Source organism: Triturus cristatus, chromosome 8 (assembly GCF_964204655.1).
Source record: "Triturus cristatus chromosome 8, aTriCri1.1, whole genome shotgun sequence".
NCBI lineage: Eukaryota > Metazoa > Chordata > Amphibia > Caudata > Salamandridae > Triturus > Triturus cristatus.
The window spans coordinates 1,150,521,799-1,150,539,633 of NC_140591.1; the positions used below are offsets into that span (position 1 = coordinate 1,150,521,799).

At 42.5% G+C, this 17,835-nt stretch overlaps 1 protein-coding gene across 2 annotated transcripts in view; it reads left to right on the plus strand.

Annotated features, from left to right (window-relative positions):
- LOC146805523 (interleukin-1 receptor type 2-like) overlaps nucleotides 1–17,835 on the plus strand; it is a 160,190-nt gene that overhangs the window by 117,442 nt on the left and 24,913 nt on the right. For both annotated transcript variants that reach the window (XM_085620517.1, XM_085620518.1), the window contains exons 6-7: nucleotides 1,738–1,803; nucleotides 5,163–5,298. In XM_085620517.1, the coding sequence (XP_085476643.1) occupies nucleotides 1,738–1,803; nucleotides 5,163–5,298 (202 nt within the window). The remainder of the gene's footprint in view (nucleotides 1–1,737; nucleotides 1,804–5,162; nucleotides 5,299–17,835) is intronic.

A 17,835-nucleotide genomic window follows, 5' to 3' on the forward strand; every position in this document is an offset into this window, starting at 1 on the left:
ATATTATCAAGCCCATTATTGCTGCTTTAGCAGCAGTTTCCTTCCGCTAAAGTGGCGATAATGTTATCGCCGTTCCTTAATAATATGGCCCATGGGTGGTGATTGGACTGGGAACCCCCCATTACAAAAAGAACACTTTGGTGGGGGGAGGAGGAGGAAAGCAAAAAAAACAGGAACTAGCAGCAGGATGCTGAAAAATAAACAATAATTTTTTTTACCAGGCTGTATTAGTCAGCCTATTAAATCTCATTCAAGTTGAAAGATACATGACAAAGTTCAGACCGAGGATTAGACCATGGTGCAACAGTGCCTGCGTTGGTGCTAGGCAGCTGCAACGGTGCCAGTGCAGGGAATACGGCAAGAATGCACCGTATTGTCTTAAATACGCAACATTCCTGCCCGTTCCCTGACACGCAGTGCAGCGCAGCAAGGTGACTGGCTGCGCCGCACTGCATGACAAGTTCCTAAATAGGCCCCAAAGTCTTTATACATTTGCAAAATGACCATTGATATTCAAAATTTGAAGACTCACATAAAGGAGGTTAAAGGCTGCTAGGATACCACCCTTACCTTCAAATGCACTTGTTTTAGGTCTCGCTAGAAAGAGCATTAAGTCTGCTAATTGTACCGTATGTCAAGGTAACAATGAAGATAAGGCAGTAGAAAGGGGCTCACCCCAGGGAATACTTTGGAACATGGCAGAAAATAATGAAATGAAAGATTCGACCAAACACCACTTACTGGTCGTGAATGTCTGCCTTCACTAAGCACATGATATAGAATACTCAGGGCTGCTCTGCACACAGATACAAATCGTGCTAATAAAAAATGTGATACGAAATATTTAAAAAGCTAAAGCTATGGATTTTGACAAAGCTTTTAAAAATGAAAGGCAAAAGAGATGTTCAGAAAACGACACAATGGCGCATGTGTAAGATGAGGGATGGAAAAGAGAATTCTACCACACAACAGAGGTTTGTATTCTGGTTTCACAGACTGGCTATTTTACAGAATGATATGCAACCCATGCCCAGTCACGCCCGCCAAACTCTTCTTCCGGTTGAACAACCTGTGGAGAATCCATTCCCAGGCCTCATGCTTTGTGGTACTGACTGTATCAACACTGTCACAAAAACAGAAAACCATGAGGGCACCAACAGTAAATGGCAATATTTGCAGCCATCTTTTGACTGTAATTTGTCCACTTTTTTGTACTGATTTGTTTTAATTTTTCGGACACTTTTCCTCGTAGTTACAACCTGAATTTCTTATACTTTTTTCATTTAGTGTTCTATCGATTTATTTTTCCTGTTCCTTTGTTTCTACATTTTTTGTTGTATAGCCCTTCCCTTTTCTGCTGCTCTTCCATCCCATGATAGTCAGGAAACTCACATGTGTGCTTGACCCACATGCCGATAACCCCTTTTCCAAGACCATGTGGGTCACCTTGTGGTATTTTGTATAGATGTGGCACTTCACATTGTATGCAACTTTCAATGCAACCTCAAATGCAAATTATAAAATGTAATGCGGGAACTGTTGTTAAACTGGTGTGTACATGGCCAATATTATCCTATTTTTGTTGTGATCTAAAGTGGACCCAGCCGAATAGGACGCAAAGTTTATAGGAATTTGTAAGGAATTTCTTTTTGTCATTTCTTAGTTTAAAAATGATGTTCTATCATAATTAGCGTTCCTCTTAGATAAACATTTATTTTTATTTTTCACCCTGGGCAGAGCAAGAGAAGAAGGACCAACCACTGATTGTCTATCCAAATCACAAGGCGATCGCGGCAGCTGTGGGTAAGGCATGGAATGAGTGGAGCTGCTCATGCAGGCGCTAGCCGTCACTAGCATATCCTCTTGCATCAACCTGAATGTAGCTGTATGTATACATATGTTTGTATTGATATTCATATAGTGCACACCTCGCTCACAAGAAAGAGGCAGCGATATATGCAGGAGGATCTAAATTGTGCACCTATTCGATTGAGTAGAATATTGGGGGGACGGTTGAGAGAGGGTAGAATTCCTTCACTCTTAGGGAACAGGCTGGAAGAGATGGAGCCCATAGAAGTAATGGATGGAGTGATCCTTGAATAGTGCTATTTTAATTATATTTTAAAGGCAAAAGGACCAAATTGGGTGTCATTCCTGATTTGTAATAGAGCTTAAAAAGACTTGCCACTTGGACATTTCTTCTCTAGACGACTTCACCTCCAAGCTTGCGAGTACTTCTTGTGTTGTGGTCACTTTCTCCAATGGTTATTTTTTTCCTTCCATGGAGGTAGGTGGTTGTATATAGGGCACAAGTCTTGAAGATGGAATGGGCTTGCAGTGGTAGCCACTGTGAACCCTTCGATGAAGTGCATTGAAGGACCTTTTAATCAATGAGAGAAGCAGTTGTGGACAAAATGATTCTTAGCAGAGGCATTGTTGAATATTGGATACCCGCAAGTAGGGTATTGCCATGATCTAAATGGGAGAGGATTAGACCAGACGTTGGATCTGAAGGGTTCATTTTTTGGAGAAGTGAAGGCTGTCTGATTCTACTTGGTGGTGTTAGTTTATGAGGAGAGGTCACCATTCATGATGAAGCAGAGTGGTATAGGGGTTTTGGAAAGTTTGGGTTGGAGTCCTTCAGACAAATGTTTCTGATCCAGTCGTTCTATTGACCTTTTCTGCTGCAGTTCATGCTGAGGTCAAATTTTGTTATTTTACCCTGAGCTTGAAGTGGGCATGGAGCATCTATGTTTGGATAAGCGTGAGTCAATAGTTTAGATGGTGGACGTCCTTTACTAAGAAGCAGTTCATAAATAATTAGGTGTTTTCAGTTCACTTAACTATTATGAGAGAGATGAATGTGCTTTGGGGAAAAATGGTGGTTCTGGAAGTCACTGAGATTTGATCCATCTGTTAGAATTTGTGGCAGTGAGTGAGGTAGGACGCAAACTACTGTTGTGCAATGGTGTTGGACTCCATAATTCTTGAATGATGATTTTTGAGGACTAAAAGGTTGTTGGCGTCGAAATTTGTAGGGAAATCCAATGGAACCAGAAGAAGGGGTCGACATCATCGACGACTTAGATGGTTTTCATTTCAGTGCTGCAATGTGGCCTGAAAATGGACTGATAGACTAGTAAACGGTCGCTTATGTCGATCTACTTTTGCAGTTAGCTTCCCCCTGCTTTCTCAATTACCATCCCAAGAAACTGCAGGTAGATGATGGGTGTATAGTGAGTGAAGATGTTCAAGTCATTGCTAGATTTTTCTGGACTGACAAGCTGTCTCCGGTTTTGAATATATCACGCAAGATGCCATGCATTATGGAAGCAGTTATTATGTTGGGTATATGGGCCAATATGTTTACTTAGAAAGACATCAGAAAGGTGAAGGAATGATTTTGTTATCTTAAGTGGTAACCTTGTGGGAAGTGAAGATGTCACAGTATTTTGAGATGATAAGTGTTTTTTATGTTACCCGTTTGAATGCTATGGCATGGTGTTGGTAACATTTTGAATGTTTTTTTGTTGGCGTTGGTGTGATTTATGTTTTATATTATTACTGTGTAGAATAACGTAGTAGCAATGCATTTGTACATTGAGTGTAACTGTATTCGTAGGATGTGGGTGGATGTAGTGTTTGGCAGCTTTAAATAGGGATTTGTTTTTATTAGAAGCTTCTATGGTGTCTTTTCCCTTTTGTGCTATTTTTTATTTTTTGCAGAGAAATCTTTTGCTGCCAGAAAGTTCTTGGATGTATCAAGGTAGGGAGAGACTTTGTATTGTAGATTGTGTTTTTAGTGGGGCATGAGTTTTGATGTTGGGATCTTCGTTGGTGTGCAACAAGTCTGGGAGCGTGTTGATATTTGTTGTGGTGTTGTATGCATCTGCTTGTGGTACTTACTTGCTCAAGTGAGTTTATAAGGGTGTTTATGAATGTACAATATCACAATTTAGATCAAACACAGTGATTGGTTGGGGTGCTTGTGTGTGTTCAGGATGTGGATTGGGTTGGCCAATGCAGCAAACCAGTCAAGAACTATTGAGATGGTAGGAGAGGGATGGCATGGAGTTGAGGACCACGTTGAGGATGCTAACTTTCTTATAAGTATCTCTCGTATTTCGTTATTTGAGGAATTGGGTTTTGAGGGTGTAAAGGAAACCGTCCTTCATCTGCTTGTGGCAATGACTCCGGGAAGGGAGAATATAATTTAAAAGATATTGTTGGAATAGTAAATAAGGTGGTAGGGATGAGGTCTGTGATGTCTTCTGTGAATGCTCTGTTTGTTTCAGGGATCCTGCAATCAGGTGGTAGGTGTAAGCTTTGGACATGGACATAGGCCGTCTGAGGGTCTTCATGAAGAGGATATGTTGGGTTCCTGGAGCATCCATGGCCCAAATGATTATTGGAGCACTTCAAGGCAATATCTGGTTTTGTGTGTGCTATCAATGTCTGCAGGGCCAATCTTGATGAGAAAAGGACATTTCGAATGTATGTGGAGGTGGGGGTGTGCCATGTTTCCAAGATGAGGAATGTACCAACGTTTCTGGGTGGCAATGATATCTGTAATGTTTTTAATGTGTCATTCTGTTGAGTGAGAACTGATTAGCATTCAATGCATTGCATTGAAATGTTTTATATGTCAGGCGGTGTGGGTGGTGATGAGTGGTATATGAATGAGATTTCTGGAGCTAGAAGTGTGGGTACACTCATTAAAACTTGTAGGTTCTTTCTGCACCTGGGTATGGTTATTGTGCAGTGGACATCTGAGAGCAGATACATGAATTTACCTTAAATAACTTGCATGATTTTGGTATTTCAGAAATAAATCTCACGTGTCCTTCTCAGTGCTTAAATGAACATGCGCCCCCGTACACTTTTGCCATTCAAAATACTTTTTGCCACATGACCACAAAGAGATTGTTTGCTATGCCCAATAATGCTGCAAAGTATTTACAGCTCACTGTATAACGGTGTTGATGACCGTTAATATCCTTTAGCATGCCACCGAAGGCAGGCCAAAAATATTTCCAAGATGTTCAGCCTCTTGAAATAATAGAGAACTTTGGAGAAGATGAAGATTATTTTAGAGTTTTAGTAACTCCTTCATTGGGGTGAAAAACACGCAAATGGATAAAATATGCATATTTCATCAACAGGTTCAAGGTTAATCATCCCATGCAAAGTGTTCACTGGACATGGGAGCAACTCTCAGACTGTGGTTTGGTGGCTGGCAAACAACTCATATATTGATGAGCTCTTCCAAGATGGCCGTGTGAAAGAGGGACAATTTGTGTAAGTATTTTGGTCCATATAGTAAAAACTTTACATTTTACATCCCTTTTGGTTGTTGCATTGTGTTCATTTAAATCAGTAAGTATGTAATTTCTGACTAAAGGGGTATAGGAAGACATATCTATGGAACTAGAAATTTATGTGATCTAGAGGGGTGTACAAAGCTTGCAGTTGAAGAAAATTCCCGGGCTACTTTAGGGTTTCTTTCCTCCCAGTATCACAATCTCAGTTTTGCTTCAGTTCATGCAGGTTGAGCCAAAGAAACACATGGTCTATGCTTGAAGTGAAGGTTGCATGATTATGAAGATGTAAGTAGGTTTGGATGTAATAAATGTTACATTGAAATTGTACTTACCATTGCTTGATAGACTGAGCCATGGTGTTACTGAGATACTGAATCAAAGGCAAGAAAGATGTGACCCCCTAAGCATGACATATAATTGTGAGTCCGTAAACAGCGTGCTTTTTGGTGAAAAGTGCTTCAAAACCTAATCAAGGGTAGCAAGCGCTATATAAATGCAAAGCGTTTCCTCTTCTATCCCTCCACTATCCTCAATCCAAAGAACATGCTAAAATATCCACCGCTCAAATTAATTTCATATTTCACTATACTAATTCACCACTAATCCTTCTTGGGTACTGGAGTAAGCGCTATATAAATGCAATTACACTAAAATGTTATGTTATGTTATTATGAATTTCTAAAGCGCACGTTCACCTGCAGGCCTCTTGGTGCTAAGTTTAATTCTGGAGTAACCGGTAAAGAAATCCATATCTAACTGTGCGCTTGGGTAAAAAGCCAGGACTTCAGCTTTTTTCTAAATCGCAAATGGTCTGTTTCTAAATCTTAGAGATGTAGGCAGAGAGTTCCAGAATTGGGGTCCCTGAATTGAAAAACGTGACCATCCTGTCGGTTTGCGTCTGAATCGAGGAACTACCAATAGATTCATGTGCGTGGATCTTACGGTGCGCTGTGGGGAGTATTTATGAATTCTTGAGGATATATATTTGGGACCTATGCCATGTATAGCTTTAAACAGGATGCATCCTGTTTTGAACAGAGAGTGCTGCTCCACAGCGAGCCAGTGGAGTTCTTTCAGCAGCGGCCTGATGTGATAATGTCTGTCTTGTTTGTAGATAATTCTCGCGGCTTGATTTTGTATCATCTGCATACAGTGTTTCTGGTTTTGCAGGAGGCCTAAGTACGTTGCATGGGGACGCGCTTGCCAAAACGCCTGGAGGACTGAAACTCTGCTGGGGACTTCATTGCCCACAATACCGCACTCCCAGGAGGGAGGAGAAACCACAGCTGACGCGCTCATAAGGCGCGGGAGAACACCGCTGCGCGGGACGCGCTTGCCAAAACGCCTGGAGGACTGAAACTCTGCTGGGGACTTCATTGCCCACAATACCGCACTCCCAGGAGGGAGGAGAAACCACAGCTGACGCGCTCATAAGGCGCGGGAGAACACCGCTGTGCGGGACGCGCTTGCCAAAACGCCTGGAGGACTGAAACTCTGCTGGGGACTTCATTGCCAAACAATACCGCACTCCCAGGAGGGAGGAGAAACCACAGCTGACGTGCTCATAAGGCGCGGGAGAACACCACTGCGCGGGACGTGCTTGCCAAAACGCCTGGAGGACTGAAACTCTGCTGGGGACTTCATTGCCCACAATACCGCACTCCCAGGAGGGAGGAGAAACCACAGCTGACGCGCTCATAAGGCGCGGGAGAACACCGCTGCGCGGGACGCGCTTGCCAAAACGCCTGGAGGACTGAAACTCTGCTGGGGACTTCATTGCCCACAATACCGCACTCCCAGGAGGAAGGAGAAACCATAGCTGACGCGCTCATAAGGCGCGGGAGAACACCGATGCGCGGGACGTGCGCGGGCCGTGCCCGGGCGAAGCCCGGGCCAAGGGCGGGCCCGTCCTTGCCCGTCAGAGCCCAGAGGAGACTGGACTGGGCCATACCTCCTTCACCTGCGGAGAGGCTGAAGCTACCCCTTAGGTGAGCATAGACCATCGCCCTATACTGATTCCACTAACTGTGTAGCCCCACATAGCATTATTGTTTTTCCTGTTTAAACTATGGGGAGGCGTACGAATGCACCAACAACTAAATCGGCCACAACGTGTATCGAAAATATGTTGGAGAGGGCTGTCAGCATCATGAGCAATGAAATTGAGCTCACTGAGAGGTGCTTGTCTCTCGGTCTAGGGCAACTTGTACCACCCCCCGGGCTCATTGCTGAAGCAACTGATTTGACTATATGCGCCCCCGCTGCCCCTGTTTTGACCTGTGAAGAGGTCTCTGATGTCACTACACCTGATCTATCTGAGCCAAACTCTGTAACAAGTAACACCCTTATCTTAGAGGCTAAGCGCAAAAGGAAAGTTGGGAAGCCAGTAAATGCGAAGAGGAAACAACCTACCCGTCCCTGTTCCTCTCGCTCTACTTTAAAATCATGGATGCACTCAACAACAACAACTTTGAGGCTCTCATGCATGCCCCGCCGATTGAACTACCTACACACACGATCGGAACTCAGACTGAGAATGAATGTTTGTTTCCCTATATTGATAATCACAATCAAAGTAGAGCAATTGACACCAGTTACTTAGCCACTGTCATCACTGATTGTATTAAGTCTGTCCTTGATAATTTTCTTCCCTCACTACATGAGCGTATTGTTAATTTTTTGCCTGTTCAACAAGTATATCCTGCACCACAGTGTTCGAATGATGTGCCTCAAGTTAATGCTAAGACACTCGATCTCACTAGTGTCAGTAGTAGGCAAACCACAAGGGATTTCATTAATAATATGCCTACCTTCCACCAAAACATTCATGTACCACAACCCCCAATTCAGGGAGCCAATAACTGCGTAACCTGTAATAGGATCCGCACTTGTCTCGATACGAGGGGCACTAGGGCTGCTAAAAGGCCATTGGACAATATAATTAAAACGAATGATGGTAAATTGATAAATAACACGACACTTGCCACCAATGCACCCACTAACATACCCCATAGTGATAGTGATAGTCCGGCTAGGACCCTTCAAGAAGCTGATATTGATCCTAGCCATACAAATCATATTGAGGGTAATAACGTGGTATTAAATCTGCCCCCTGAGGCATGCCCATACATTGTGATCTTAGCAGGGATCCCTCCCCTGAGAAAAGACCAAACAGAGTCTTGGGAGCAATTACGCTGCAAATGCGTTGATTGGCTCACCAAACACAGGAGATTTAGACCTTCGCTAATTGAAAACATCATCATGGTTCGACGAGTGGGTTAGTTGGGAAAATCCCCCAAAACTATTAAGGGTGATTGCATTATTATTAAATTTAGGAGGCAATCTGTGGCTAAAACCATTTTGACATCACAGAGGGAACAGACTGGCCATAATACTAGCATATGCACCTTACCCCTAGGTTACTTTTACAAACCCGTATTCGAGACACCGCCCTGTAATTTGTATAGTTCCATCCCAACTTCCAATAGATTTTCATTACTATCTGGCCTGGACTGTCAAGATTGACTGCTATACAGGCAATGGATGAAGTAAGCATGGATGTATTAACTTCAGTACCAATCTTAAGCAGTCCTCAGCCCACCAAATCCGATTTATCAACCTTAAGAAAAGATGATCAAACACTTAAAATATTGAGTTGGAATGTAGCCGGTCTGGCATCTAAGTTACATTTACCAGACTGGAAAGAACTAATCAATTGTCAGGACATTGTCATGTTCCAAGAGACTTGGGCAACTCAGGAATTGCATATGGAGGGTTTTGAATGTCTTAACACCCTGTCCCAAATTCCCATATTAGGCAGACCTGCCGGTGGACTCTCAACTTGGATAAATATTAAGTCAGGCGGTCGTTCTAGAATTTTGCCCACAAATAGTGACAAATTTCAAGCAACCCTCTATACTCGGGGGGATTCCATTTACTTGATTAATTTTTATAATGATGATTTTAAAACCGTGCCCAATGTGAACTTTTCCTTGTTGTTTAATTTTATTTTAAAATTACAATTAGCTAACTGTGGTACCCAAACTAAGGGCATATGCTGGGCGGCGACTTTAATGTCAAAATCCCAAAGGATATTTATTCTGCTGTTTGGCCTGCCACTAATGCACCATTGAGTAAAAGAGGGGAACAGCTAAAGAATCTTTTAAGTTCGCACAACTTTTTGAATGTTATGCAGATTGCTGCTATACCCCCACCTGATGGATGCATAATCCCAATTTACAGAAATCGAGGCTCCACCTCCACTATTGATTACATTTTTGTAAATACTCCCCTAGAAGACCATGTATTAAGGGCTGAAGTAATCCCAACAATACAAGGGGATCATAACCCTATTAGTATTATACTAAGTTTTTCTCGCCGCCCAGTGTACGATTGCACGCCTGGGGCATGTGATCTAACGGCATCTACTGACAAACTTAGAATTGTTTGGCGGAATATCGATAACAACGCCTTATTCGAAACAATGATAAAATCTCATTTGAATTTGCTCAACACATGCCTGATGTTTAGCACAAGCAATACAGAGGTGGTTGACGCTTTTTCAAGGTTATGTAACGGGATTAAAAAAATATTGTCTAAACCGATTCGGACATCTAATCCTGACCCTGGTTGGTTTAATACGGAATGCTCTGCGGCCAATAGAGCATTAAGAAAGGCTCTTGCAAGTAAACCTAGAGTAGGCTCTCTTGTATCATCACTCAGGGGAAGTTACAAGAAAGCCATCATACGTAGAAAGGAGGAGCTTATCATCGATCACTGGGCAAATCTTCTGCAGGCAAATGCACTGAAAAGCGGCAAGAACTTTTGGAAGGCAGTCAAAGATATGAAATCTGTGGGTAACATCTCTTCACCGGTTGGATGTAATATTTCCAGTGAATCTTGGGAGGCTCACTTTAGTAAGATTTATGCCTCCCCAATCTCTAACGAACCTGAAAAAGAATATATATTCACTACCGGACTGCAGATCAAACTATCTGAGGTCGAAGAAGCTATAACCCAAAGTTTAGGGGGTAAAGCACCGGGACCAGACGGCCTTCCGATTGATCTAATCAAAAGTAAAGCCGATTTTTGGGCACCACTTCTTACAAATGTTTTTAATAATCTTACTGATTCATTTATTCCTGATACATGGTCATATAGTACCATAGTCCCAATTTTTAAGAAGGGGGACCGGACGAATCCGAGTTGTTACAGGCCAATTTCATTGATCGATAACACCCTAAAAATTTTGGGTAGGGTAATATTCAATAGGATCAATTTATGGGCAGAGGAAAGCCAGGTTTTGCATCCATCTCAGCTGGGGTTTAGGAGCAAGGTTGGCACGGTGGAACAGTGCCTCAATCTCCACTTGATTATTAGCAAATACACAATAGCTAAGAAAACACCAGTGTACCTGGCATTCATGGATCTCATGTCAGCCTTCGATTGTGTCAACAGATCACGGCTGTGGCAAACTCTTTTAAATCTTGGGCTAGACGACCCATTAGTCTCCTTTTTGGCATATTTGCACAGAGACCTAAAAGCCAGATCATTAAAATGTATAGATTACAATGCTTACCAACCGCTACATACGGAGCAGAGGTATGGGGGAACACTATTTGTATACCTATTCAGCGTGAAGAGAACAGATTTTGTCGCAAAATTCTGGGAGCCCCTTTCTTTTCTTCCACATACGCTAGCCATAGCGAGCTACATCTGCCTTACGTAGAAGATTTTATTAAGGCTCGCCCGACATTGTTTTGGCTAAGAATCTGGAAGAACCCGGCTGGACAATTGACCGGAGAGATAATCATGGATTGTTTAAACTGTGACAGAGGGATGGATATACCGTGGCTGGTAGGAGTCCATAAAAGTTTAAACAGCCTGAATTTGGAACACCAGTTTTCAAATCCTTTAGATCAGAGCCCCACCAACATTAAAATCATAGAAAAACTACTCTATGCTTCTTATAAAGAAATAAGACTAGCAACTGAATATAATAAAACTTCAGTTGCTAGATATATGCAAATTGAGTATGCAACCTCAGCTATGCCCAACTATCTTTTAAAACCTGTTGGTTGCTGGGAAAGGGGCTTATTTTTCAGGTTAAGGACAGACACAATGAAATATCTGCTGTCATTTCCCACTGGCTACACGGCTAACCTCGAACTCTCTTTCTGTCCATGTAATAATACCTTGAAACAATCAATGTTACATTTTTTATTTTTCTGTTCTTATTACTCATCCCCCACTAAAAAATTTCTGATTCCGTATTTTAAGTCACGATGTGTTACTGACTATAAGGTAGCTTACGGAATGGTGCTAGCTATTAACAATGATGAATTATGTTTTAAAGTTGGATCCTTTTTAAAAACGGCGGTACGCACTCGTAATACCATGTATTCAGTATAATCTTATTATTTGATGTGTTTGAATTACTTGCACTTTTATCTTGTACTATATTCTAACTGTACTTTTATGGATATGTTGTTTTTATCCGAATAAAGTTCATATTGATTGATTGATTGATTTGGATAATCAATTTTTGATAAGATCAAAGCAATAGTGATTTCTATACTGGCCTTTCGCCTGAAAAATCTTTCCAGAGTTGAAAAATACATGCAGAGGTGACCGAGCTGATCTGCGTGCTCATGGAGAGATCCAAGTCGATCTGTTTGCCCAGGCTCTTAATCATAGCCTTAGGAGTAGGTACAGGGCCTAGCTCCGGGGGCCAGTGTGCCGGAGTCCAGTGCAGGAGTTTGTTTTTGGGGATGATTATTTTTGTTTTTTCAGAGTTCACTTTTAATTGATTATTATTCATTCAATTCTTGATAAATATCATGGTATTTCTGAGATACTCCTTCGAGTTTGTAGAGTCGTCAATGGAAAAGATCAGCTGCATGTCGTCAGCATAGTTGTAGATCTTGCCCCCCATCTGACGAAGTCTAAATATGAGGGGGGCGAATGTAAACATTAAAGTGAAGCGGGGATAGAGAGGAGCCCTGCAGTACTCTACAGCTCATATTTACAGTGCCGGATTTGTAGGGCAAAAGCCACACTGATTGCCTCCGGTCCTCTAAATAGGATTTAAACCAACTCAGAGCAGCACCTCTGAGTCCAGCTGCAGCAATACGCTCCATCAGTATATCATGGTTGACGGTATCGAGGGCTGCAGACAGGTCCAGGAGAATCAGGGCCTGAGTGCAGTCCTCTCCCGCCTTTCCTTTTAGATCGTCCATAACGGATAGTATGACAGATTGGGTGGAGTGGGACGGACGAATACATGGCTGAATGGCGTCTAAAACATTAGTTACCTCTATAAAGGAGCTGAATAATCTGGCAACATGGGACTCCAGTAATTTGGAAGGAAAGGGAAGAAGGGATATAGGCCTGTAGTTGTCCAACTTTTGAGGGCCAATACCTTGCTTCTTTGAGGTGGAATAACCACTGTTTCTTTAAAGACTGACGGCATAGTTCCTTGGGTCAAGGATAGATTCAGAAGGCCAAGAATAGTCTCTGGGAATGCAGAATAAATGGATTTATGTATATTACAAAAAATATGACACAATACACTGTATTGATTCTTATTTTTGGTTATGTTTGTAAAGAATGGATCGGATTCAAGCCAAAGCAGGTTCAGGCATATCTATTCAGATTTGCAGCCATTTAAATAGAATTCTGTGACCCACCATATTGAAGGTGGCAGAGGGTTGAGGATAATTACTGTTGCTCAGTCCCTGTTAAGACTTGCAAGAAGTCACCTCAGCTTCCTTTGCTGAATAGAGCAAATGGAGATATCACAACAGTCACTGAGGGAATTAGACCCTATACACATTAACTTGATTTTCCATAGAGGAACAACCATAGCACTTCTTCAAGATTGTGACCAGTCACTGATCCACCTCATTGGAAAATGTAGAATCTTCTGGCATGGTACTTTTGCCTACCAAGCTGCCATCAAAGCACTCACAAAACATCAGTCTTTACAAATCACCAAAGTAATGGCCAAAGAGTGAGTGGTTTCATTCATCCATTAATATACACTCTCCCAACTTATGTGCTGTAATATCAGTCTCCAACTGTGTGTGGCATCATCTCAACTCACAGGAAAAGCCATGTCCACCATAACTGAAGTAAATATAAGAAGGGACTACAGTTTGATGTAAACTTTTGAATCCTTCTCCCTCCAAGGCTACTATAAATCTGCTTGTCAGTAACTTGACTTGTCATTTCTGAGTGCACACTTCTGTATTAATATTCATTTCATTTTCAATTTTTAAATTATTTTACTCTAACTTCCTTGCTGTTTTGGCCTTCCTTTAACCCACCAGTAGGGATAACGTGTTATATTTAGCCAACATGTAGCCGTATGGTTCCTTACGTTTTATTTGTAGATTTTTTTCTGCTCTTGACAGTGACCGACTGCTTTTGTGAATTAGTAAACGTCCCTCATCTGTGCTGATGAAGGATCACTGCAAAAACAAAGATGATCATGACATGGGGAGGGACCTGATGCAAATAATATAACCAGTTGAATATCCCATCAGTGGAAGGATTGGCTCAAGAAGCTGCAACATATCAGATAAATCTCAGTTGTATCACTTTTTGTAAGTAGTCATGCTCTCCAGGCTCTTTCTGCTATTTTTAAATTTTCTCTTTTGCCAAACTACAACCTTTGGCGATGAAATGTTGAAAGTCTGATATAACAAAAAAAAATAAACTAAACCGGGATGAAAGAACTACTGCAGCAGAGGCCATGCCTGATGAGAGTCTGCAGACAGAGAAAAAAATACACGGGCTAATGGGATTGTAACTGATGAATTGTTAATGCCCACAGTTATCCCAGGTGTTGTAATACTGCATGGAAATATGGGCACACATGGACCTGCTAAAAGCAGGAGGAGCATGTACTCATTAATATGGCTGGAATGACAGGTTTAAATATGGAAATCGTTGTGGTGGTAACACAGGAGTGGTTCCTCCATTTGAGCGGAGGAGCATTGCCCAACAAGCCAAAAGTTTATTTATTACCAACTTATTTTTCAGCAATCCATCTCGAACTAAGTGTCTGGACTGGGCGGGGTCAGTGCTGCTGTGTGCTTTAAAATGTGCATGTCTCTTTGGCCAGCCGTCTTGGGACGGCCAGCCACACATGCACTTTTTAGAGTTCTCTAACCTAGCTGTCTTAGACAACTGGGTTACAAACGCGCAGGTCTCCAGTGCTCTTAGGAGCGCTGAGAGAGCCTGCTCAATCCAATCCTGGTGCTGCTCTCATTCTGTGAGTGAAATAAACAACAGTTTCCCAACTGGTATCAGTTCGGCAGGACAGTTAGATAAGCATGAGTAATACATTACATGAAAGAAAAGGAGACTCTCAGTAGGTTTTTTGTTAAGAATGTGCGCAAGGCATCATATATTTGGAAACAAATTAAGACAAAGAACAAAGGAGAATTACAGTTGTGACAGCACTGTAGGCAAAACTAATTTGCGTGAACAACCCGAATTGTACTTGGTGCTCAATTGTGTTTTCCGCAACTCCAGCACCGTCCAATTTATGCCAACCCGGTCCTGAAGATGATCCTAAATCACTGGATCAAAACGTCGTCGACCTGTCAGCGTAATTGATGGCGCTTACCTCCTATAGTTCAAAAGAAAATGTTCTCAAATTGTCTGCAAAAATTGGTAATTATTGATTTGAACCACAATATCCACTGTATATATTTTCACTATTACACCTTGCGCCGTTCCTTGTCACGAACACAATTGAGCACCAAGTACAATTCGGGTTGTTCACGCAAATTAGTTTTGACTACAGTGCTGTCACAACTGTAATTCTCCTTTGTTCTTTGTCTTAATTTGTTTCCAAATATATGATGCCTTGCGCACATTCTTAACAAAAAACCTACTGAGAGTCCTGCCTAAATGATACCAGTTGAGAAATTGTTGTTTATTTCACGTGCCTACCAAAATCTCAACGTGGTTTATGGGTTTTTGCTCCTGTTGTTTAATACAAAACCTCATTCTGTGAGAGCAGCACCTGGATTGGGTAGTGCAGTTTCCTGGTCTGGAGGTTCCAGGAGGAGAGAAGACTCCCGAGGGAGGACGATGCGCACAGCATGTTAGACAGGTAAGTCAATTAAAAAAAAAAATTGCACCCTCCCTACTCCACCACCCACGGTACAAGCCAGCCCCCATCCCAATTGCATCTGGTCGGGGATCAAATCCTGATCCCACAGTAACACAAGGAACCAGAACTACTTCTTCATTCATACTTGAAACATGTATGTCTTGGAGATCAGGAGTCCACGATTCCCTCACATAAAGCCAAGACACAAACCACAGACAGCAGCACTACAAACGTCACTTACTTAACTGACAAATCTTTAGGCCTGGGTGAAAATTCAGTTTCGCTCGCAGAAATTGCGATAATTTGACATTTTTGCATTCTGGGGAGAGCATGAAAATGTCAAAATTTCCGCAATCTGCATCTTACCGGAAATTTTCTTCTTGCTCGCGCTGTAAAAAAATACATTCTCGCATGTGCGCGATCACCTTACCTGAATCCCCGCGTTCGCCGACAAGTTTTCCCGATCCGGTGGCGTTCTCCACGAGATGTTGGATTGTTGGTAGCCATTTGCGCTGTCTCGCGACAGTTCGCGCCCGCATTAACGTCATTTGTCGCGCGATCACGTCATTCGTCACGTGATCACGTCTTTCTTCTCGCGATCATGCACCGCGAGAGTATGAGATGATTGAGATCTCGAACACGTCATTCTCCACCGCGAGCGAGAGCGTGAGGACGCGGGCACGTCATATCGAACGTGAGCGGGCAGGACAAGTGAAAACAAGATGGTCGCGCCCGTGAGCAACCGCATGGGTAAGTTGGTGAGCCGCGGTCACACAGAAAATACCGCGAACGGGCGGGAAAAAAACATCCGCGTCTTCGCGATATTTCCACGTGTTTGCGGAGATTTTTAACATTTCCACGATAGTTTGCGAAAGTGAATTTCGCAAATTCCGCCCACCCCTACAAATCTTACGAGAACCTAATGCTTCCTTAACCCTGAGTCAGGCACCCTGAGCTGTGTCACACCCCACTCTCACAGATCCCCCATCACCCCATAAAAGTATAATTTCACATTTGCACAGGAGTAGAGTTAGCATTGGGGCCGTGGCCTTGAGGTGGAATGGGCTGTGCTGACAGTTTCAGGCCTCTTTGCAGCTATTGGTAGCCTAGCAGGTGCAATAATAATGCCCAAATAGTGACTGAAAATAAATAGAGGCTCTGAGCAGTGGCGGCCAGCAGGGGTTAGAGCGGTGAGGTGAGGCGGGTGTGGTGGTTATGCAGGGGGAAAGTCAACAGACAGGATAAGTAAAAGTAAATAAAAAAAAAAAAAAAAATATTTACCTTGAGCTCGCTGCATTGCTGACTCGGCGATGCGGCAAGCACAAGGTAAGTGGTTTTATTTTATTTTTTTATTTACTTTTACCTATCGCTTCATCTGCCGACTTACCCCCGCACCCTACCATGCCACACCACTCTTACTTGTACCGGGTGCCACTAGCTCCGAGCAAATAGTCGATGTGCTGTTTCCTTAAGTATGTACTCACCACACATCATCTAGTAATTAGATATTGAAATATTTTTCCAGACCCATGAGAGTTCAAAGATTTTTGGCCTGATTAATCTGAACAAGACTCAACAAGGCTCCACTATATTATTCCTACGGTGGAGGAAAATGCATTAGTGAATTGTCCTCTGGATTCAGCATTTCTACTTGCAATTAGAGGATTTTCCATTATCAACAAACTCTAAATCAGGCTGTTTTCTTTATGTTAATATGTGATAGCAAAAGCCCTCTTGCAACTGATTTCAGTCAAGACATCGATTGTTGTCTACCAGTGCTTAAGAAATGAAAAAGAAAATGCCATTTGAAGAGTGTGCTTTAGATGCAAACTCCATTCCTGATGCATGACAGTGGGAGTTCAACAAAGTCAAAAACTCTATTTCTCAGATCACAGACCTTCATATCACATTAGGCTTTTGCATTTATGGGCGCCAGTAGCGAATGCCTCGGGCAGACTGAGGGACGCAAAGGCTTTGGGATAAGCATTGTAAAGTTGGGCAGTGTCAATGTGTAAAGGTAGGAGGAACTGTTATGTTCTTGATGAAGCTGAGGCCTCTTATGTTCTACTAAAATGTATCTTTCAAAGTTTACATTTGACGACCAGTGCATGCATCCATACTGGAGGCCGTACAAGGACGCGTACCAGAAAACTCTGACACAGGAAGTCGCACTTCTGAACCCCAACTTAGGGAATAATTTCTGGCTGGTGGTACCATGTTCCAGTAACATCATCAGAATCTCAAGTGAACATTATAAGCAACAGTGGTACACATAAAAGAGAAACCCAAGAGCGGCCGTTCCCCTGATGTGTGCAAACACTTCACTGCCATCTTATGACTCATTGAGGGCTGGGGTTTCTGGGGAAGTTAAAAAGTGAAGTTGCCACG